The sequence below is a fragment of the Nymphalis io genome, chromosome 15 (genome assembly GCF_905147045.1).
Source record: "Nymphalis io chromosome 15, ilAglIoxx1.1, whole genome shotgun sequence".
Lineage (NCBI taxonomy): Eukaryota > Metazoa > Arthropoda > Insecta > Lepidoptera > Nymphalidae > Nymphalis > Nymphalis io.
Genome location: NC_065902.1, coordinates 10,370,160 through 10,394,546, shown reverse-complemented (window position 1 = coordinate 10,394,546; position 24,387 = coordinate 10,370,160). Strand labels below are relative to the sequence as shown.

Genomic DNA, 24,387 nt, shown 5'->3' with positions numbered 1-24,387 from the left:
AATTGTACCTTCGACTGTTATAAATAAGATTGAATATATTGTGCCACATTTTATTCTTAAACTAATGTCAGATTTAAAATATCTAATTTAGTTCCTGTTTCACATCAGTTTTAGACATTTTTATTGGTGTTCTTGTTTGCGAATTGACTTATATTCATTCAGGCAATTCAATTGTTAACTTTTTAAAATTTTCCGACACGCTACATGATACAAATGTGCAATATCGTGACACTTTCATTCGTTGAATTTCCTTCTGATAATGCACACACTTACAACACAAACAGTCCAAAGTGCGACCGGAGTTAAACAGCGCTGATTATTCTAAATTGTACCGATATTAATGTTATAGAAAGAACTCACTTAGACCATTCGCTTGTATTTTAATAATTACGAAGGAGTATTTATTATATTAGCAAAAATTACCGTGTGCACACTTATGCTACTACTTCGCAAGTATACGTTACACGCATGTTTTGTAATGAGCGCAACATTTTTTATGTAAAACGAAGTCAATGGTTTCATCGAAAACCGCCAAAAAACGGAATCAAAGGCAAACTCATATGAAACTTTGTAACATGCGCGTAAACTATAATGTTCGAAGCAGATATACTCCAAGGGTTAGTAGGTACCATGCGTCATTTATTTAATGGTATACAAACTGACAAAATTATATTGGTTACAATACGTGCGAATGCGCTCGGTGAGTCCAGTACAGATGACCGCTATGTGAAATATGGTGAGATAGCTTCGACCAAAATACATTTAATGGCCTGGCAAAGTCGGTCTTCAATAAGTAAAACACGTATGCAATATTACATGCGATCCAAATAACTCAAAAATTTGCCTTCGTGTTTCGAAAACATCAAATAAACAGTTTTTCTTTTTTGTCTCATAGTAATTTTATTTGCCTTTTTTTTTGTAAGGATACTTTTTTAAATACTTATACAAAAGTTCTATATATTGTTTTGACTCGTTATTATTGAGCAATTTTATGCCAGTCCATTTAATTTAAATTGATCGATGTTTGATATTATAAAACATAGTTAATAGTCTTATCGATAAAACTTTATAGACTTAAAGAATAAATGCTTTGTGATGATCATTTCGATGTTCGAAAAAAAAAAAAACATTATTATGTATTCGAATTCTAATGCAAGCAATAAATATGTTAATTGGCACTAATAAGATTTAGTATTACAAAATTTTATTTACAAATCAGTTGATAAACTTATAACTATAATATCTTGAGATATATTTAAACTCTTGCAACATTTTTCGATCATTGAAACTGAGAAAATAATCCTCAGATAAATCAATTCCACAGATACCATCAATTCTTTTGCTATTTAAACGAATATGTTCTATTTTCAAATATTAAGAATAACAAAAAAGAACTATTTTTTTAATTTGTTCTCTATTACATATATCACTAAGGCTAAAATAATCCTATTGAATACATGAAATCGCCTTAAACTTACGTCACTTCTTTGTAAAAAATATATCAACTAGTCAATTGTTATATAAAAGGTTATATATATACAAAAATAGGTAAGTAACGATTCCCATTTTAAGCTCTTTAAAATTTACCATTTTGAAGCCATCATTTCAACTAATAATATTTTTTTAAATAAATTTTATGGTAATGCATATAGATTGAATCCAGTTGAAAAATTATTAGACTGAAAATAAACCATACTATATTACTTATGTATTATAATTATGTTTAGTACGAATTTTCTATTGACTTATTTTAAAAATCTAATTAAATATCCAATACTTTTGGCCAAAGAATCTTTAAATATTTAAAATTATATTATTTATTAACCTATTTTTTAAATAAAAGATGGGATAATAAGGCTTGTTATAGATGATTATTTCTATATCACAATCCTCAAGTATAATGGTAAGCTAACCTAAATTTAATGTCAGATTTTATTTAGATTACATCAAAATGTTTATCACAGTTAAGAATAGCTTTTTTTTTCTTGACGAAGAGGACAGATAATATAATCAACGTAATTTTTTTCAATCAACAAAATACATTGTGAATTTTACATAATAACTGTAATCTAAATAATATTACTGAATTATATATAAAGCTTTAAAAGAAAATTTATATCTGTCATGACTAGTGTTGCCAAGAAATGAAGAAATTATTTGAAATGTTACAAGCTTTTATTTATTTTATTCAAATTTAGACAATGGATTTTGCAAGATGTACCGTAGTCTCCTCTAATTAATCAGGCTGAAATTTTGCACACTCGGTGCAATTACATCGAAACTTTATTCAATTTAGTTTAAAGATTGTCTCCAAGAAGGTTTTCTTACAAGTTTCATTATATTGTTCCCAAAACAACTAAACAAATGACTAGGCTGTATGGTCGTAGTTGTGTACTCCAAATATACATGACAATATCAGTCATACAAAGACACGACAAGATATAAAATTTCCGATAAAGCTTTGTGCACCATGAGAATTAAGATGTTGACACCTGCTCTAGGGACGTAAAGCACCCCACATTAGATTTACTTTGAAACTTTATAAGTCTTAATATCAATGTTATTGTTTCTTTAACATAATTCTTTCGATGATATCAGAATTTTAAAGCAGTAAACACATTAAACTAGAACAATAATAGCCTAAAATATACAAATGACATTATTCTTACACTATAACATTTTATAATTATGTAAAAAAGCTAGATATAAAAGATTTCGTATCATTTAGCACAAAAAAACTCCAGGGCAAGAGGTATGAAAAACAATAAGTTATGGATAATTACCACAAATTCTTATATAAAGGCTTTTGATAATGATAAAGTGGATATTAGAGGCATATTAAATGAAAGATCAAATGTAAGACAATTCTTAAACTGCAAACAACACTGAGATTTCTTAAAGTAAGCATGTTTTTTAAAAATAAATCTTGTAATCTCTGGCATGATTAGCCCACAAGTGTGTGGGTAAACACAGATGCACTCAATATTTCCTCACTCTCATAATCCAATGGGATGGCAGAAAAACCCAATAACTTTTTAAACCAGTTGTGAGCTAACAGGCTGAGGTTTGAACTAAAGATTTCAGTCTGTGGCCTCATATATAGCCACTAGTCCAACAAGGCAACCAATGGCTCTTCAAGTAACTCCTCTGCAACGCTAATTACCGTAACAGCCTGTGAATGTCCCACTGCTGGGCTAAAGGCCTCCTCTCCTCTTTTTGAGGAGAAGGTTATTTATATGTAATTATATGTACTTTATGTAACATTATTGTATGTTATTAAGCTGATGAATAAAGAGGCTTACACCATAATTTTTTTTCTTTGCCTCGAATAATATTAAGCTTGGCCAAGATTTCTGCATATTCATTTATACATATAAATGAGTATTGTCTCACATATTACATTCCACAAAAAAATAATTATTATTCCTTTAGTTTAATTTTTTTATTTTTTCATTGATACATACACATGATTGGCTAAAAAATAAATAGATAAACTTTATAGATTAGATCTGAACCAATAAAATACTTACTGGCTGGTCACATAATTAAAAATACTGAATAGTTTTTTTTTTATTTGAATTTAAATAGAGAACACACTGTGGCTCTGTGGTTGTAGGTTACTATTAATATTATTTGACTCCATCTAGTGCTGTAAAAGTCTTAAAGGTGATTGCTTCATATGAAAACAATGGGGAAAAATAAAAGTTGTGAAAAATGTATAAGGTAAGTAAAAAAAAAACTTCGCGAGAAGAATTGGTCGTGTAAAAAGATAGCCTACCATCTGCAATGATCAAAAATGATGATTTTCCACACTGTGAAGTATTTTACCACATATCAAACTACTTCAAATGTCTTGCGTGTACCTAAACAGAGAAAGTCATTAAGTCGAGACAATTGACACATCATTTGTTTGGCAAAACAAAATCCTTTTAAAAGGGTCTAATAAGCTGAGAATAGAATATTTTATTGCTTGCCTGGGTTTGAACCCACATTCATCAGTTAAGATTCACGCATTGTAACCACTAGGCCATCTCCGCTTTTTTTGCGACTAACTATTAATTTTTATTTTAATCACTTCTTGTGATTTATTTAATCTAATTTTCATATAAAACAACTCTCAGAGCAATTTAATAAATCGTTCTTATTTATTTGTGCAGCATTACTATTTGAATTTGTTACTATAGAGAATAAATAAAATTTGTAAAAAAAAAAAATTGTTAACGATTTTACTCTATATTACTAATACCGTTCACTCTATTCATGTCGCTATTTCATAACGTAACTAGTTACTTTTAAGAAGAAATACATAACAACACAGGACATGATTTAGATAAAAAAAATCTGGAAAATCAAATCGTTCTTAATTATATGACCACAACTGTATATACATAATAAATACCTTTCACAACACACACATAGATAAATTTCGTTTTTCTGATTCATCAATTAGAAAAGTAATCATTTATAAAAGTTATGTGCTCATTTAAAAACCACACATGCTATCCCTTGAGGCAACTTTCTTCAATTTTTATGTGGAATGTAATAAAGTATTAAAAGTAATATCGATAATTATGAACTGTATAAATAATGAATAAACATTATGACTGAATTATTCAACAATCTAACACCTTGACATAAGAATGAGTGGCAATTTTTAAAATATGAATTTTTAATAATACATTTTGATTCAAACCTCTTTCGATTGACTTTGAGTGGGTCTATCTCATAAATTTGTTGTCTATCTAAAATATTGTAACATTACAATATATATAATTTGTTCCCTGAAATGAGCACTCATAATTAGTTGTATATTTCACAATTTCTTCTTTGGCATTTATATTGAGAATATTTACTCGCAAAGTAGAAACTTAATGATTGCAAGTTTCAATTGTATTAACAGTATATTGTTTATATAATCACAATATGTGATACAAATACAGTATTATTAAAGTAATAAGAAGGAATAAGACTATGTGTTGTGTTAAGAAATTGTGAAATAACATAACCACTTTTCATACCTTCCAAAACATATAAGTCCAATGGACTATAATGATGAAATTATTGGATGGATTATAATAATATTAATATTAGCATAAATGTACTGCTACCTCCGCACAAAACCTTTGGTACCATCTGGACCTCTAGGAGTTCTAATAACAAGGACTCCAGGTGGTGGGGGTGAAGGGTAGACACCAGCTACAGTAGCACCCGGTGGTAACCTTACAAGGACTTTTTTCTCTTTGCTCTTATTATTATCATTGTGACAGTTTTTACTTTTACCACCACTTTGATTTTCATTGAGATTGTTTGCTTGTAATTTATCTTGTAGCCGGGTGAGGCTGAAACAAATTGTAACTCTTTAAAAAACTTACAATAAATTAAAATTTCGACAAAATAATATTTGCTTACTTATCATCGATAACGTCCTCTGGGCTTCGCGCTTCGCCGAGTATCCTTAAACGAGCCTCCTCATACTCTTTCTGCCTTTGTTCCAATGTTTTTACAGGGCGCGCGCGGCTTTCTCCATTAAGCTGCCCGCTTCCCAATGACGACGGACGCTTTAATATACGAATAGCTGGCTCCGGCATAACGCACTGAGACCCAATACACGCGCTCTCTTCTACAATTACGCTTGTAACCTTGCAACCTTTCAGCGGTGGAACACTAGACATAAGTTTGATCTTCCGGTCTAACTGAAACCAGATATTTTATTTACAGTTAAGTCACTTAACCTTTTTATTAAGGATACGTAACATTAGAATTAGTTTTCACAAATAAACTTACGCCAATTTCGTCCATATCCTCCCAACTTTCACATACGTCAACTTCATCTTGCGCCGCCATGTTGCTGTGTGTATAACTGACAAATATATTTAAGCTTTGCCAGTACGGAAAATAAAATGTGACGCTATATCAATCAAAGCGGGCAACATCCTTGTATAGTTTAAGCATAATCTTAATAACAAGGTTAATAATAATTTATAGATCTTGAACGCGTCTTATTCGATTATTTAAAAATGATTTAGTATAGTTTATTAATCCTACTTAGTTTTAGGTTTTTTCAGAATATATTTCACCTTTGAATATTGTTGGCTACTTGTATTTCGAACAATAATAATTATAAATTTATAATTATATAGAAAAACACGTTAAGTTATGATACACACATATGTATAATAATAATTCATTTATCAAGCGAATTTGATACGTACGTCTATTCAAAAGCATATTTCAATAAAAACATTTAAAGCTCTTGTTTTAATTGCAAATATATTTCATAATATATATTTGCTTAACATACAGGTGTAAGGCAGACATAATTACTGCTGCATTTCAATTCCTTTCTTTAATTGTGCATATACTCGTTATAATTATAATGGTTTATAAACGAGTAAAGCAATGAATGGTGAAATAACAATGTAGTCGAATCTTGCGGTGTCACGGTGTATGATATACATGTAAAAAGAAAAATTTAATTAAATTACTTTTTAATATCATTGATGTAATATCTTTTTTTATATTTTCAAAAACAAAAAGTATATTAATGAATTTTAGCCTACTATTACAATTTTTGCGCTTTCTATTAAATTAAAGAATTTTATTAAAGCATTGCCATCTTAAATTTACTCGACTTCACGGATACCTTTTTTACACGAAGAGGGTCCTCTTTACCTTGAGTTTACTCATCCATTTAATTTTCTTTGTCAATTGTCGATTGTCATTGTCAAAACATAACGTCAAATAAACCCACGTGATGATATTATGATTTTGTTTAGTGATATTAAACTATTAAATTTATTTTAAAACACATTTTTATAAAATAAATTAGTAAGCATTTTGTACTTGATCTGTATATTAATTGATTTAAAGGTTAGTAATGGTTAGCTTTTATTTATAGTAAATTTCTTTTACAGAAGCAAACATGGATTTTAATTCAAGATTTACTTCAGCGATAACGGGATTGACATCTGTACATCCTGACTCGATTCAATTCCTAATGTTTAATGATGAGGACATCAAAAAACTTAGTGTCGCAAAAATAACTAACTTGACATCTTTCGATTCTATGGGTAACCCTACTAAAGCTGGTCTCTACGATCCTGCCTTGGGACCAATCAGAGAACGCAATGATTTTTGTACAACATGTTCAAGTACTCTTATTAACTGTCCTGGACATTTTGGGCATATTGAACTACCTCTAGTTGTGGTAAATCCATTATTTATAAAGAACATCTATACTCTTTTTCGTATAACTTGCCTTAAATGTTTTAAAATCCAAATGGATGATCATATGAAGTTTATTCTAAAACTGCAGTTAGAGTTACTTGATGCTGGTCATGTTACAGCTGCTTTAGACTTAGAAAATTTTGTAGGAGATGTAAAAGATAATAAAAAGCATGACACATCACCAACAAAACCAAATAAAGTTATAAGAAAGTATCAAAAGCTATTAAAAGATAGAGATGTTATTTCAGAGATTTTTCAAAATAAGAATACATTTAAATTACGAACTAAAATCATAAATAACTTCTTCAAAGCTATAACTGTATCTAAAAATTGTCTGTACTGCAGAAGCAAATTAATTAAAGTAACAACATCTGATAATAAGATTATGTACAACTTGAGTGCTGAAAGTGGAAGTAAGGGTATCAAAATATTAATGCCAGATGATTTAAAACTATATTGCAAAGCTATAGAACAAAATGATGAAGAGATTCTTACACATTGTTTCCCAATACTTAAATATGCAAGTAGTAAACCAATTACTAGTGTATTTTTTATGCAAATTGTCCCAGTGTTGCCTCCTAATGTAAGACCATGCAATATAGTAAATGGAGAACTAATTGAACATCCTCAGACTAATGTATATAAAACTATAATGGTTACTGCAAATAATGCAAGAGTAGTCCTGCAAGTATTAACAGCTTCAGACCAACAAAAAGCAATAGATGGTCTTGATCAACAACCAAGGCAGGCGTATGAAAGTGTTATGGGTAAATCACCACCAGAAAAATTACACACATTATGGCAAGAACTACAGAAACATATAAACCAATTACTCAGTTGTGAAGGCCAGGGTGTTACTAGTCAGGGGTTGAAACAGATACTTGAAAAGAAAACTGGTGTAATAAGGATGCATATGATGGGAAAAAGAGTTAATTTTGCGGCTCGTTCTGTTATCACACCAGACCCTAATGTAGATATTGATGAAATTGGTATACCCGATGCTTTTGCTACTAAGCTTACATATCCTGTACCCGTTACTGAGTGGAATGTGGATGAACTAAGAAAGATGGTTATTAATGGCCCAAACAAACATCCCGGAGCTGAAAAATTGGAAGTAAAGAATGGTAGAACAATAAGAATACCACCGGATTCAATAGAAAAAAGGAAAAGTCTTGCAAAAAAATTGCTCACCCCTGATGAATATAAAACATCAGGTGTGAAAATTGTCCACAGGCACTTGGTGAATGGTGATGTACTAATATTGAATCGTCAGCCTTCACTGCACAAACCTAGTATGATGGCTCACAGAGCAAGAATTCTTAAAGGTGAAAAAACTCTTAGACTTCACTATGCCAACTGTAAATCATACAATGCTGATTTTGATGGTGATGAAATGAATGCACATTTTCCACAAAATGAAGTTGCTAGAAGTGAGGCATACAATATTATGTCTGTAAGAAAGCAATATCTTGTGCCAAAGGATGGAACACCACTAAGTGGCTTAATTCAGGATCATGTCATATCTGGGGTGAGGATGTCTTTAAGAGGTACTTTCTTTACAAAAGCAGATTATCAACAGTTAGTATTTCAAGCACTATCAAGTCACAAGGGCGAAATTAAATTACTTCCGCCAACTATTTTAAAGCCAGTAACACTGTGGTCGGGTAAACAAGTTTTGTCCACAATTATAATAAATAACATACCCAAAGGTAAACCATACGTTTCTTTAACTGGAAAAGCAAAGATTAGTGCAAAGGCATGGCAAAAAGAACTTCCAAGGCCTTGGAATGCTGGCGGTACTCCATTTTCAAATGCAAATGAAATGTCTGAAGCCGAGGTGGTTATTAGAAAAGGAGAACTTTTATGTGGAGTCTTGGATAAAACTCATTATGGAGCAACACCATATGGGTTAGTCCATTGTATGTATGATTTGTACGGTGGAGACAGTTCTAGTGCACTTTTAAGTTCATTTTCAAAGGGTTTTACTTTCTACTTGCAATGGATTGGGTTCACGCTTGGTGTGAAAGATATTCTGGTTGTACAAGAGGCCGACAAAAAGCGTGACGAAATAATAAGTTTAGTTCGACAGGCTGGAAGAGTAGCCGGTGTAAAAGCAACTGAACTCCCTGCAGATGTTGACGATAACAATCTTAAAGACACCATCGGTGAAATGTTGGTCAAAGATCCGAAATTCCGTGCGAATTTGGACAGGCAATATAAAAACTTGCTAGATTCATATACTAATAATATCAACACGGTATGTCTGTCAGAAGGATTGTTGGAGAAATTCCCTTCAAACAATTTACAATTAATGGTGCAATCAGGAGCAAAAGGTTCAACCGTCAATACTATGCAGATTTCTTGCTTATTAGGTCAAATTGAATTAGAAGGCAAAAGACCGCCTTTGATGATTTCTGGGCGATCACTACCAAGTTTCCCTCCGTATGATATATCGCCAAGAGCTGGTGGTTTTATAGATGGTCGCTTCATGACTGGAATTCAACCGCAGGAATTCTTTTTCCATTGTATGGCTGGTAGAGAAGGTCTTATTGACACGGCCGTAAAAACAAGTCGTTCGGGTTACTTACAAAGATGTTTAATTAAACATTTAGAAGGATTGAGTGTTGCCTACGATAACACAGTCAGAGATGCCGATAGTAGTGTCATTCAATTTGCATATGGTGAAGATGGACTTGACGTTTTGAAATGTCAATTTTTAAAAGAAAGTCAGTTAGAGTTCCTCGATGTAAACTCTAATGCAGTTGTCTCCAAATCGGTTATAAAAAAACTTAAAGAAGATACAGATAGTAAAGTAATAACAAAATGTCAAAAATCTTTAAAAAAATGGAAGAAGAAATACGGCAGTTCTTTTGATAAAGTTCGAACTAGTGGTTTTGCACAATTTTCTGCAATTGCTAAAAAAGATATTAATCTAGATGAAAAACCGACTAATGAAACTCGAGATCCATTTTATTGGGAACTAGAAAAAATGTGGCGTTCTTTAGACGATGAAGAAAGAGAACAATATATGAGAAAACCATGTCCAGATCCGATCCCTAGTAAAATGTCACCCGAATATAAGTTCGGTACTATCAACGAACAATTGGACGGTCTAATGCAAAGTTATTTAAAGAAACGCCATGAAGGTTCACATTATGAATACACAGAAAAAGATAAATTCGTTGAAATTATCAGTGCCAAATATTTGTCCTCAATGGCAGCGCCCGGAGAGCCTGTTGGGCTTTTAGCTGCGCAGTCAATAGGTGAACCATCAACTCAGATGACATTGAATACCTTCCACTTTGCTGGTAGAGGGGACATGAACGTTACTTTGGGTATACCCCGTTTACGAGAAATTTTGATGACGGCTTCAGCTAAATTGAAAACACCTAGCATGGATATACCTTTCAAACGCAATATTTCTTCTATAAATAAAAAAGCGGAAAAACTCAGGCAAAAAATGAATCGAGTGACAGTGTCTGATGTTCTCGAAAAGATTGATGTAGAATGTGAAATAGTTACGAACCCACAACGACAATTGAAAACTACGATGCGTTTTTCATTTCTACCACATTCTCAATATAAGACTCAGTATGCTGTAAAGCCACAACAAATAATAAAACATATGCAAAATAAATTCTTTAATGAGATGTTTACGGTAATTCGTAAGCAAGCTAAAGCAACTAGTGGTATTTTGTGGGCGGCTGAAAAAGATAAGAAACGTCGTGCTGCAGGAAGTGATGATGAGGAAGATGAAGATATTACTGCAGAACCTAAAGAACGTGTAGATGATAATCCTGACATTGATAGTTCTGATGAAGAAGGACCTAATGGCGACGATGACAATACTGAAGTAAGTCTGAATATACATTCAAATATAAAGGATTTTTTTCCGATAGCATATTATGGCTTATATTTCATTTCAATTTATATTATATTTCATGGTTATATTACGTTTTTTACAAGACACATTATCACATTAAATTAAATAATATCGCCTACGCGTTAAATATTAATATCAATTTTGAGATATGTTTTTCTAATCTAATTACAGGTGAGGAATCGTAAAAAGCGTTCAGAAGACCAGGAGTACGAAGACCCTGAATCAGGGGAAGAAGAGAAATCGGAAGATGAAGCGGAGGATGAACAACAGACGAAAGAAAATGATGATGAAATTGAAAGAACTCAAGACATTACTGCTGATGAAAGTAAAATAATGGCTAACGTCGTTGAAAATATTAACAACGCAACAAATTACATATTTGACACGAAAAATCACCAATGGTGCGAATTAACAGTGCTTTTCCCTATAGCGTTTTTAAGGGTGGATCTCTCTCAAGCATTACGCGATGCCTCGATGAGGTCCGTTGTATATGAAATCAAAAACATAAAACGCGCTATTACTAACAAAGAAAAAGATGTTCTATATATAAAAACTGAAGGTATTAATATTGTACAAATGTTTAAATACAATGATCTACTAGATTTGAACAAACTATACAGCAATGATATTCACGCAATCGCTAACACGTATGGAATAGAAGCAGCTAATAAAGTTATAATAAAAGAGATACAAAACGTATTCAACGTTTACGGTATCACAGTTGATCCACGCCATTTGAATTTGGTTGCTGATTATATGACTTACAACGGAGTATTTGAACCTATGAGCCGAAAAGGTATGGAGGCGTCCACTTCGCCTTTACAGCAAATGTCTTTCGAGTCTTCATTGATATTTTTGAAGGAGGCCGTGCTAAATTCGAAGAAAGATTTTATAAGGTCTGCTTCAAGTTGCCTCATGATGGGTCAGCCTTGTCGCAGTGGAACTGGTGCGTTCAGTGTGCAACATTACAGTAAAATTGTTAGCTAATAAGGATTTGTTAAATTTTTTAATGTGTTTCCATCTTATTACTACATTAAAGAATTTTATGTTTTTTTGTAATGTTGCAAGCAGTTACACTTTTATGGGATAAATAAATTTATTATATATGTATGTATTTTAATATTTTATTTTTATATTTAATTTGATACATATAATGTGATAAAAAGTTTATCATCGTAATCCAAAACGGAATGTTCTAATATATGTAATTCCATATATTGTTAGAAAATAAATAATAATAAATAAATTTATTTTTTATTCTCTCCCACAGACAATAATGTTTACATTTTCTTTTTTTATAATATATATAAATACAGTTAAATGTGGGATACAGGAGCCCAAACTAGGTAACTATTTATTTGTTTAATTTTATAGAAAGCAGGAGAAACACTAAAGCTTTTACAATATATTATCTAGTAATAAGTTATACTTATGCTAATAGAAATAAAAAGATAATGTATGCTTGTGAATATGTGCGTGTGAGCGCATGTGTATGGGTGTGTGTGTGTTTGTGCCTGTGTGTCTTGTATGTATGTGTATATATGTATGTGTATATCTTGTATGTATGTGTGTAGATTATTATTTTTTAATACAATTGCTTGTTTATTATTAATGTAAATATTAATAATTTTTCTGTCTCTTCATAGTCCAGTTTTAAAAGCCAGTCAGTTAATTTCCTCTTACATGCGAATTTTAGTAAATTTGAAATAGAGAATAATTTATTTAATTTATTGTAAAGTCTGGCTGCTTTAAAATCAAAGAATTTTTGGGCAAAAAATGTTTTGACCATTACAGATTTACATACTTCATAAGATCTTCTAGAGTCAGCTATATCAATCAGTGAGGCCTTAATCGTGGAGTGTTTTTTTAAAATGATGTTCGAAATGTAAAGTTTTCTGACTGCTAGAACATTTGCTTCCCTATATAGGTCTACAGTAGGAAATATGCGTGGCTTAGAGAGAGCTACTTTAAGTATCATTCTTTGAGCTCTTTCAACTTCAATTATGTGCGTTTTGTTAGAACCACCCCATACAGTTATACAGTATGCTATTAAAGATTGATAATATATAATGATATATAAACAGTCCTGATGAGCAGTCAGCGATATGTCTCAAATTTTTGAAAACATATGTAAGTTTTCTGAGTTTTTGACTTAATTGTTTTAGATGCCCTTTAAAATTAAGATTTTTATCAATTGTTATACCTAAGTATTTAGTTTGATCTATTTTATTAATAATGGGACAGGTACATTTGGTATGATCTGCTAGATTACACAAATGAGCTACTTATTGATGTGATTTTGTATTATTAGGTGTGTTGCGTATTGAAAAAACTATGTATTGAGTTTTACTTGGATTCAGAGTGAGGGTATTATAAGCCATCCAGTGACTAACCGTATTAAAACCTTCTTGTGCAAATTCAAATACTTCATTCCATGTTTTACTGTGAAATGTAAGTGTGGTATCATCTGCATATGATATTATTTTACACTTTCTTAGCTTTAGGTTACAAAGTTCATTTATATAGCAAAGAAATAGAGTTGGGCCTAAAATGCTACCCTGCGGAATTCCATAAGTGACAAATCTCTCATTGCTGATAACGTCACCTATTTTAACCTGCTGGGAGCGACCTAGCAGATAATTTTGTAAAAGTTGTAGTTGTTTATCTCTAATGCTTAAACTGTCTAGCTTCTCGATCATTTTATTCAAATATCTCGAATCCCTTTTGAAGATCAATAAAAATAGTTAGGCATTTTTCTTTATTGTCTAATTTGTCTACTATGAAATCCGCAAGAGAATGAACTGCATCCGAGGTTGATTTTCCTTTCCTAAAGCCATATTGTGTATCTGCGATTAAATTTTTATCTTCCAAATATTTAACAAGTCTATTATTTATAATTTTTTCAAGTATTTTCGAGAGGGATGGTAGTATCGAGATTGGACGGTAATTTGATACAAGGTTTCTGTCTCCGGCTTTAAAGATGGGTATAACTATGGATTTCTTGAGAGAAACAGGAAATATACTTTCGGATAAAAATCTATTAAAAATATAGGTGAGCGGAGTCACAATAAATTCAATTAGACACTTGAGTACCTTGGACGTTATGCCATCCCAGCCAGGACTACAGTTTGATTTTAGGTCGATTATAAGTCTACATATTTCATCTTTTGTAGTGCTTAAGAGAATGAATGAGTTTTGTATAGATGATGTTCTAAAGGTATTAGTGAAGGTGGTTGGTAGGTTTGAGGTTATTTTTGAGGCCAGATCAGCACCTATGCTTGCAAAGTATTTGTTTACTGAGTTTACTGATTCCATCGGTGTTTTATTTATATTAAGGAGTTCAAAAGGTTGGTTTGTAGTTTTATTTAAGTTATTAATATTTTTTTTTTGTTATTATTTCCAGCGGCTTTAATTTCATTTCTTTCGTAGTCCCTCTTACATTTTTTTAAATTTTGATTACAAAAATTCCTGTAACGTATGTATGTAATTCTTAGAGTCTCATTATTTACCTCTTTCTTTAATTTGTAGTGCATTCTATCCCTAGTTCTTATGCATTTCAGCAAACCTATGGTGATCCAGGGTTTTTTAATTATTTTACTTCGAGGAAGTCTATTGGTAATTGTGTTTTTCAAAATAATGTTTTGTATAAGGTTAATAAATATGTTCATGCACTGATCTGGATTGTTATTTATATTATATATCTCACTAAAATCTAAATTTTTACAATCATCTTTTAATTCGTCAAAATTCAATTTATATGAGTATTTTAATTTTTTATACATACTATTGGTATTTTTATTCATACATAAAAGAATTGGTTCGTGATCTGTTATTGCTGTTTTTAAGATGAAGGTAAAAGATGATAGTTTTGTTTTAAAGATTAAATGGTCTAAGCAACTATTGGCTCTAGTAGGTGTGTAATATGCCGGGATTAAACCAAAAAATGAGAGGACTTCAAGATAATTCGAAGTATCCTGATTTAAGTCAGCAATATTAATATTTATGTCTCCCATTAATATTATGTTTTTATATGATGAGAGCTGCACGAGCAAGTTGTTGAGAGATTCAATGAAATTATTTAAGAGGCGGAAACTAGGAGGTCTGTATATGGCAATTATCACCGTGTCTTTATTTATTTTTATTGTGAGGCAATTAGCCTCCTGCATGTTAGGTTCTTCTACTTTAAAATTATTATTCAAAATAACAATGACCCCATCGTTTTGATTGTAGTTTACTGAAGTGCTAAAACACGTGTATCCCGGAACGTTGGGGAGATTAATGACGTTAGAAAGCCAACATTCAGATAAAATAATTATGTCAATGTTGAAATTGAATCTCGATAATAGGACATTTAAGCTGTCAAAGTTTTTATTTACGCTTCTGATGTTCTGTTGCAATATTTTAAGATAAGCATTAGGGTTCAAAATTATGGTATTAAAATATTCCGGATCACAACATTTTAAATTTTTTATCAATGTTATTTATATTATTTAATTCTGCCATTATATTACAATCGAATATTAGAAATGCAGTATGGAGGACTTATGAAAAATGTTAAATTAGTCTCATACTTTTCTTGCTTTCGTTGCATAAGATTAAGTGAGGTGGGTATGAGCATTAGTAAATTCGCTATATAAACATTTATTATACTATGAAGTTTTATAATTGATTGAGTGCTTCTTATAATTGAGTTAAAAAAGAAAAATGAGTACTGAGTTTGTGATGTATATGTGTGAGTGTGCAATGTGTATACAAACAATAGATTAATAACTAAGAGAAAAGAATACAGTAATAATAAGCCCGAGTCGCTTATGTAGTTTCCAAGCGCTTGAGGTCTTGTTCGTTTTTTAACTGAATTGAGGGCTCATTTTCTTTCTTACGTAACAATATATTACCTGGAGTAGTCCAGCAGAACTTCTACTTGTTTTTCGTAGCAAAATCTCTTGCAAGGAAATAGAGTCTTTTCATGCTTGGTGTAAGGAAGTCCGACACATAAACTGTTTTTTGAGGTCCATCGAGGCTCAGGTGCTTGGTGTTCAGTCTGTCGCCATTATTGTCCTCAGTGAAACGTTTTGCCGAGCTCAATATTTTGTCCTTAATGATTACCGACGAAAATTCCACAGTTAATGGTTTTAGATTTCTCATTTTTTGAAAATCCCCTGTGGATGTTCGTATTTCATAAGGGTCAATCTCGACTTTGAGCACATCACCAAGTGATTTAACAATATCTTGTAATTCCTGCGTTTTTTCGGTTTTCGCACTCGGAATATTTCTAATTTCTATACAAGTAGCACGACTTCTTCTTTCTAGTATTTCTATTTTTTCCTCCAAATTTCTAATTTGTGCTATATCTTCTAGATTTTCATGAACTCAATTGACGATGAAATTTGTGAGTTCTGATCTCTGATTGTGTTGACGGTACTTAGTAGTGATTCATACTTCGCGTCCTGTGCGGCTGTCCATGTAGTGAACATACTTTCAAATTTGCTCAGAAAATATTCCAAGTCATCTCCCTGTTTACGCTTTAGTCTCTGTAACCTCATGGTTACATTGGAATCTCCGGTTATATCCGGAGATGATTGAGAATGCTGTAACATAGGAGTTTTCGGAGAGGAGTGTTCAATTGGCATTTTTCTATAAATGCCATTGACAAAGTGTCACCCCAACTTTATTTTTAATAAATAATTAAAAGTGATCGTATTTAAAGTACCAGGGCAGCAGGATTTCGCAAGAGGTAGGCGGGGCCTTATAAATCGTAGCCACGAAGCGGATTGTACTAGGCGCAAAGTACCAGGCGCCGCGATGAACGTATACCTTCTTATTGGTTATGCACTCCTATTTTATAGCACGGATTTATTGTTTTTAATTGTAACTTTAACAAACAATTTTAATCTTAAACACATGCACTCAGTAAGCGGTCCGAGAGGGAAGAGGAAAATAGTAAATTATTACTATTTTTAATTTTTTACTTACATATTCCTAGTAAAATTAATGTGTTATAGTGTACAGTACAGTACAGTAACAGCCTGTTAATGTCCCACTGCTGGGCTAAGGCCTCCTCTCCCTTTTGAGGAGAAGGTTTTGGAGCTTATTCCACCACGCTGCTCCAATGCGGGTTGGTAGAATTCACATGTGGCAGAATTTCAATGAAATTAGACACATGCAGGTTTCCTCACGATGTTTTCCTTCACCGTTAAGCACGAGATGAATTATAAACACAAATTAAGCACATAAAAATTCAGTGGTGCTTGCCCGGGTTTGAACCCACGATCATCGGTTAAGATTCACGCGTTCTTACCACTAGGCCATCTCGGCTTTGTTATAGTGTGCTACACATTATATGTATATACATTGCAAGTACATTTATTACGCATAGTTTAATTGTACTTTGGACAGCTTTTAGTGTGCGTCCACAGTGAATGCGCGGTGATAGAGCGTTGGCCTCAGTGACAAGCGAACAGTTATAGCGCTAACGATAAGACTTATTTCATGACATTTTGATATTTTTATTAGATAGTCCGATTCTATCCTATAAGATATCCGATCGGATTATATGTATATATTAAGCTTACCTTCACTTCCAGGAAATTATTCTTTTATTTCGCTCAATAATTTTCATGTTATTGTACGATTACTGTAGTGTGGATGTTTACTTTGCCATATAGCTGGTTTGATTGAATCGCACTTATAAAAACATTAATGTTTACCGCCATTTTATAAAGAAAAATGTTAGCAGACGCGCTGACGCTGAGCGAGAAGACTGTCCTGGTTTGATACCACCGCCACCCTGGTTGGTGGTCGCTTGTTGCCTAGGCCCGTAGTGCGGCCATAATGCGCGGATAGGAACGTGTAAGAACGACTCGTTTAGCTAACTCGCTGGGGCTCGCACTACACTATGGACGCAAACGGCGGTTTCATATGTTTGATACTTCGCGCCCGTCATTGCATCCGCGCTAGTGGACGCACACATAGTATAGCTTTGCTCTTTTAAATATTATATTTAAACATACAAACATATGTTCTCGATATGAGAAGTTGTAACTTGGGAGAACACTAATATTTGTGTTTTTAACTTCATACCTTCTGATTTCAAAATGTTAAGGGTAATAAACGAGATACGAGATTTATCTTGCTATATAAGCATTAATAAATATACTTATTTAGCTCGAGATAATGTGTATGATCGATTAAGCAACAGTCATACTTTTTTTAAATTATATTTTATAGAGGCACCAGTTGAAAACCAGTGTATATTTAGGTTTAAAAACAATAATTAAAACAAGCAAAATAAAATAAAAACTTTTTGTATTCATCTAAAACTACAAGTAGAGTATGTAGACAAATTGTTTAAAAATTTAATGGGCATTTAATGAGGATATCACAAAATTTATATATTTTTCTACATATTAGTCTTTATCCTAAACGGCTTTTGCAAGTTTGGCTAGGCAACAACTATTCAATCGTAAAATATTAATAAAATACATTTTACCTCAAGTAGCTAAAACTAAAACACAAACAAATAACTGAAGATACAAAATTTATTTAATTCCGTATTTGAAATATGTATACTATCTATTACACTCATTATATAGCTTATAAAAATATTATGAATTTGAGTTTTTACTTTTTTTTTATAATTCAATTGTATTCAATATTAATTCGATAATAATTGTGGTATAAAACAGCTTACATTTACTTATTAAAAGAATGATCACATCAGCTCTGGGCACACATCGTCGTTTGACGTCGCATGTACTACGTACAACTAAAACCATAAATAATTTACATCTTACTATAACTGCTAAATTATCGCAATAACAATCGCTTCGAGCGAACAGAAAATAAAAAGAAATTCACATTACCGTATCACAATCGACCCGTTTAGCAGCATAGATTTTTTTTTAAATTAACAAAATAATAAGGTTTTATATTTATTTAAATTAAATATATTTTTTATCTATGGCGTGATGTTAAGCAATATTAAAACGTATTCGAGTTATTGCATTCCTTTTTAAAAAGTTTAGGGCCAGGTAGCATTTCTATAGTTAAAGTCAATATACGATTTTTTTATATCAAAATAAGGCTGCGAGGTTTTTGTAATCACTGGCTAGGACGGTAACGTTATTTCCATTGAAATGTTCTTGGACCCATCGTCTTTCATGCATCTCTATTATTCTACTCTCAAGCTAAAAATTATAAACAATACTTGTATGGTACTTAATTAACATATATTTTAATAAATAAATAGCAAGTTTAACAATGTTACGATATAGATTCCATATTATTTGTTTTTCTACACAAGATATTATCACAGCCGTATTGATGTGCGTCTCTCATGTATTTCACTATTAAATTAAAATACATTAAGCAGATATGAAAAGCATGCAAAATAATAATTTATTAGGGGATGAAAAAACTTAAGGATTCAGTCAATTTTAAAAACCACGGTATCACTTAGATTATAAGCTGACCCTTTGTTAAAAAAAAATGTATAAAAAAAAAACATTACATTAAAACAAAACTATAAAATTGCACACTAAAGTTTCACCTAAAATTCAAAACATTCGAACCTATATCGTAACTCTGACTCAGAGCAACACAAATCAAATAATATATTATTTAAATCGTCCAATTTAATTAGGAACCTGCCTATAGTCACTGATCTCAAGATGTAACAACGAACAAAAGAGATGTAAATATTATGAATACATAACTATAGCTATCCTCCTACTTGTTCGCGTTGTATTAGATCTGTGGTCATAGACAATTTATCATTTCGAGTTGTGCGCACTGAGCTTAAACTTAAACAAGCTATTGAGCGGTTTCCGCTGTGTTCGGATTGTTGTCTTTCCTCTCTAGTTTGTTAGCTTTTTTGGCGGCTGCCTTCTTTGCAATCGCCTCATCTTCTGCTGGATTGTCCCACTCTTGTCTACGTCCTGAACCGAAGATGTTATAGAAGGTGGCGCAGAAAATGTACACGCCAGCCGCGATGTAGAATACTATCCTCCATTGGGCTTGGGTGGGCTGTGAATGGGAAAAAATGTTATTGGTTTCATGTACATACATACGTTCTGACCGTATTATATATATATTTACTGCTGGCATGCTCTTTTCCCAAGGAAATGGCTTAGAGTTTTTTTAGCACGCTGCTCGAGTGCATGTTTACGTATCCCATATGGCAGAATTTAACCGGCAAGTGCAGGTTTTTCAGGTATTTTAATTTAAAGCATTGGGCACTTTGGTAATTATTTTATGTAAAGACAAAACGTGAATTTGTATATACATACCCTGCCTTCAATGATGTATCCAGCAACAATGGGCGCTAAAAGACCGGTGAGATTAGCAAGGCAGTTGGTAAACGCCATTAAGATTCCGGCGAAACGTGGCGAGATGTCCAAGTGATTAACCTATACCAAAAAAAAAACTAAGTTTAATACATACCTATCAACCAAGGAGGTTACAGCTAAGTCAGTTAATTTATAAGCATATTTAAAGAAGCCATGGCTATTTATTAAAACTAAAGATTAAATAATCCAATTAAAAATAAATAAATCAGATTTAAAATTCATTATACCTAAATTTATCGTTAGCTATTAACTAAAATGAAACAATTGGCACTAACGACTACTAATTTATTTAATAGTTTAGATGTATCAGTTTTACTAACGTGATGAGCAAACGAATTCAAAAGCAAAGTAGATGCTAAAATGAAGTCTGTACTTATAGAATAAAGTCTAAATCACCTTGAATCCGGAGTAGATACCACCGTTGAGTCCGACACCCACGGCGAGTATGGCGACGGTGGCGGCGGGGTCGCAGCCTGTGTTGGCGGCAATGAACAGCCCTATGGCTGGACCGTACTCACCTGGAAATAAGTCATAAAGTATTGAATTCAAACAAAACTGAATTTAACACGGGTCATTAACAAAACAAATTAGTACATTGCGTATAATAGCAAAAAAGGTTGCCAAAATTGACGGCTTCCTTGATGGAACTGGTTTTAATTTTAGTCGCAAGATCTGTCCCCTACATAGTAACAATTTAAAAAAATTCTGTGATCTTTTTTTAAACTTAAGTGGGCCAAGAGTTAACCTTTGTATGAAACACGAAGTACTTTGTCAATAAGCGATTGTGCTATAGGTACACGTGCTAGATTTAAATTATTTATACACAATTGGTCTCTTTTCTAATGTCAATTGCTGGCAACACTTGAAGAAAAATTCATAGACTAGATAATAGACATAGACTAAAAAAATTCATAGTATTTGAAATAAAACTTAATTTTTTTAACTGACCTTAATTTAAAAAAACATAAGTAACAAAAGAATATAATATAACATTAAGAATTTGCAGATCTTATAACATACCAATACTGTTGATGATCTTCCTGACTTGGGTGTGGTTGAAGCGACCACTTGACAACATCCAATCCGCCACCACCGAGATGAACATCGAGAACAGCCACATGCACAAGTATGGTAACGCTGATACGAATCCGTTCTGAAATTAAAATAATAATAATATGAACACAGTTCTTTAGCAGACAATTTGACAGAAATTCATTCGACAAAAGACAACTTAAGACGTATTAAGGCCATGAAAACTTTGTGGTGTCTGAATTTGAATTTTGGTTTATTCGTAACATAACAGTCTGTGAATGTCCCACTGCTGGACCTCCTCTCCCTTTTTGATGAGAAGGTTTTTTGGTTTATATTGATTTGTATTTATAGTTATTGATTGATCGGTTATGTATTGATAAATCTCATTTACTGATATCATCGATCTTGGCTTAGTTAGAAATAATTTATGAGTTCGTTGTGATAACAAATACAATCAAATCTTTACGAAAGATAACCGATAAATAAATTACATGAAAGTGAATACCTGGATCAATAGCACTCAACAAAAACATCACACGGATATTTACGTTTTGGTCTTTATGTCAATAATTATAAGGTATAAAATTAACTGAGCGAATGTAACTTTTCTATATATGGGTTGTAATTTCAAGTCAGATAATTACTTTTGATGTGTGAGTGTATGTATGTAGGAAAGGAAAATATGAAAAAAAAGAACGTGGCTGCTGACACGGAGGAAAATAGTAAAATTTATATTAATTATGGGTACTGTCAGACCAGTCCAGCCCAATGGTTAGAACGCGGGATCATAATCGATGGTCGTGGGTTCAAACCCGGGCAAGCACCACTAAATTTCATGTGCTTAATTTGTGTTTATAATTCATCTGCCACATGTGTATTCCACATTGGAGCAGCGTGTGGAATAACGTGATTTCTAAGTACAGTCAGACCCGTTACACATATGTGTCTGTGTAAAAATATAATATAAATTACAGTTTTATATAATATTTTAAAATTCCTTGTAACTAACATTATAAAATATAAAACTACGATAGACAAATTCTTATAATATATAATATTATAGTTATATAAAAAACACTACATGTTAGTTTCATATATGATTAGGTCTATGAAAAAGAAACTACTGATTTTCTTAACGATTCTTTTTGATAATTTAAAGTTCGCAGATAGTGGTAGCTATTTATTTAGTTACGCCGTATAGAAACTCCCAAACAGATTTAACTAAAGACAAATTAAACTCCCAAACAGATTTAACTAAAGACAAATTAAAGGCAATGTACTGAGTGTGTTACGTTCAGTTTAGTTTAATTGGAAGCCGTCAGAGGACTTTATGATTCAATGGTCAATTGACCGGCGCGCCTCTTGACCTCTTGACAGCTGAAATGATTAATGCGAACCAAATCGTCGCTGCCTTATTCTTCTATATATAACAGACGTATTTTTCGAAACATCTTTGCGTTTTATATACTTATTGATGGGTTTTGCTCGCGATATTGACGTCATATTTGTTAATAAAGATTGGGAACATATTTATCCCCGAGGATCAAAAGTAATTCGATTAAATAAATATCCCATAATTTTAAATCAATGCACTCAAAAATATCCAAAATTCGAACGATCCCACTTGAAATTACTCTGAAAATATTCAGCTAATATACTCACATCCTTGATAGAGAAGTGCAAAACTTGTCGCATGAAGGTTGGCAGCTCTGTCATGAGGGTCTCGTAGCCGTAGTTCTGTCCCATGTGAGCCAACATAATAGCCCAGAACGGCATCGAAAAGAGAATCTTGCTCCATGGAATCGGAGGAGACTGGAGATAAACAAAGACAGATTATTACTGTAGGTATTTACGAATATTATGAAAATATGTTTATTTTTAACCTTTATATGCTCGTATTCAAATAAACAATAATTTAACAATGAATTTAAGACCAGGAAATTACAAAGAAAGAAAATAAAATTGCAACTTAAAAAGGGTAATTATAAATTAAAGAACTCACGCTAGAACCTGCAGCGCCCCAAAGTGAACTCAGGATATACTTCTTCTCTGTCTCCTTGATCGATGGACAGTGCTCGGGATCCTCGGAAACGAAGAATAAGAAGGCCAGGCACCAGATGGTACCGATGACACCAAACACGTAGAAGATGGAAGGCCAGCCTCCGGCAAAGCCATACGCAGAGAGTAGGCCAGACAGAGGCATTGAGATAACGGTACCGAACTGAGCACCTGAAAATAATACACACTGGTGGTAGGGCTTTGTGCAAGCTCGTCTGGGTAGGTACCACCCACTCATCAGATATTCTACCGCAAAACAGCAATACTTGATATTGTTGTGTTCCGGTTTGAAGGGTGAGTGAGCCAGTGTAATTACAGGCACAAGGGACATAAAATCTTAGTTCCCAAGGTTGGTGGCGCATTGGATATGTAAGCGATGGTTGACATTTCTTACAATGCCAATGTCTAAGAGCATTGGTGACCACTTACCATCAGGTGGCCCATATGCTCGTCCGCCTTCCTATTCTATAAAAAAAAAAAAAAAAAACCCATCAGTAATCGTTTATATTCCATCCTATCCTATCCTATTTGGTTAACAGATAGAAATCCAATTTTCACTAGTTGTATCTAACAACTACCAACCAGTAAAGGCTCGTATTTCTTTTTTTTCTGAAATTTTTCGACTGAAAAGTTCAATAACTTTATAGGCCCGACCCGATGTTCGAACCCAAGATTTTGGAATCATTAATATTATAAAGTAGCAACTAGATTATTCAATCAGTAGATTAGACAGACGATAATACACAGACGATAATATCTATGAAATTCTCAATGACCATAACATAATTAATATACCTGTACAGATGTTATCGCTTATCATAAACAAAAATGAATTATGTG

The 24,387-nt window shown here is 32.5% G+C and overlaps 5 protein-coding genes across 10 annotated transcripts in view; 2 read left to right on the top strand and 3 right to left on the bottom strand.

The window, feature by feature from the left end:
- Window positions 1-24,387, top strand: part of LOC126773785 (protein kinase C, brain isozyme) — a 519,888-nt gene that overhangs the window by 253,372 nt on the left and 242,129 nt on the right. The gene's annotated exons all lie outside the window — the stretch shown is intronic.
- LOC126773860 (uncharacterized) overlaps window positions 1-24,387 on the bottom strand; it is a 381,320-nt gene that overhangs the window by 272,668 nt on the left and 84,265 nt on the right. The gene's annotated exons all lie outside the window — the stretch shown is intronic.
- LOC126773862 (SUZ domain-containing protein 1-like) lies at window positions 1,789-5,844 on the bottom strand. Of its 2 annotated transcripts, none has more exons than XM_050495083.1 (3): window positions 5,785-5,844; window positions 5,410-5,693; window positions 1,789-5,357 (listed from the first exon to the last, which is right to left on the bottom strand). In XM_050495083.1, the coding sequence occupies exons 1-3, from the start codon at window positions 5,842-5,844 to the stop codon at window positions 5,105-5,107; spliced, it is 597 nt and encodes a 198-aa protein (XP_050351040.1). In that variant the 3' UTR covers window positions 1,789-5,104. The 2 variants fall into 2 exon arrangements, with proteins under 2 accessions (XP_050351040.1, XP_050351041.1); XM_050495084.1 differs by having other exon boundaries at window positions 1,789-5,339.
- On the top strand, window positions 6,710-12,290 carry LOC126773766 (DNA-directed RNA polymerase I subunit RPA1). Its single transcript, XM_050494907.1, has 3 exons — window positions 6,710-6,828; window positions 6,915-11,080; window positions 11,282-12,290. The coding sequence occupies exons 2-3, from the start codon at window positions 6,923-6,925 to the stop codon at window positions 12,095-12,097; spliced, it is 4,974 nt and encodes a 1,657-aa protein (XP_050350864.1). The 5' UTR covers window positions 6,710-6,828; window positions 6,915-6,922; the 3' UTR covers window positions 12,098-12,290.
- The window catches only part of LOC126773806 (putative inorganic phosphate cotransporter), a 67,532-nt gene continuing 61,543 nt past the window's right edge, over window positions 18,399-24,387 (bottom strand). For both annotated transcript variants that reach the window (XM_050494995.1, XM_050494994.1), the window contains exons 5-10: window positions 23,492-23,718; window positions 23,152-23,301; window positions 21,478-21,610; window positions 20,854-20,975; window positions 20,398-20,517; window positions 18,399-20,134 (exon numbers count right to left, since the gene is read on the bottom strand). In XM_050494995.1, the coding sequence (XP_050350952.1) occupies window positions 19,922-20,134; window positions 20,398-20,517; window positions 20,854-20,975; window positions 21,478-21,610; window positions 23,152-23,301; window positions 23,492-23,718 (965 nt within the window). In that variant the 3' untranslated portion in view covers window positions 18,399-19,921. The remainder of the gene's footprint in view (window positions 20,135-20,397; window positions 20,518-20,853; window positions 20,976-21,477; window positions 21,611-23,151; window positions 23,302-23,491; window positions 23,719-24,387) is intronic.

Coding starts and splice junctions, on each gene's coding strand:
- LOC126773862 (XM_050495083.1), bottom strand. CDS start 5,844: ATGGCGGCGCAAGATGAAGTTGACGTATGTGAAAGTTGGGAGGATATG. Junction 5,694..5,784: donor AGGATATGGACGAAATTGGC/GTAAGTTTATTT, acceptor ATCTGGTTTCAG/TTAGACCGGAAGATCAAACT. Junction 5,358..5,409: donor GAGGACGTTATCGATGATAA/GTAAGCAAATAT, acceptor AGTTTTTTAAAG/AGTTACAATTTGTTTCAGCC.
- LOC126773766 (XM_050494907.1), top strand. CDS start 6,923: ATGGATTTTAATTCAAGATTTACTTCAGCGATAACGGGATTGACATCT. Junction 11,081..11,281: donor GCGACGATGACAATACTGAA/GTAAGTCTGAAT, acceptor ATCTAATTACAG/GTGAGGAATCGTAAAAAGCG.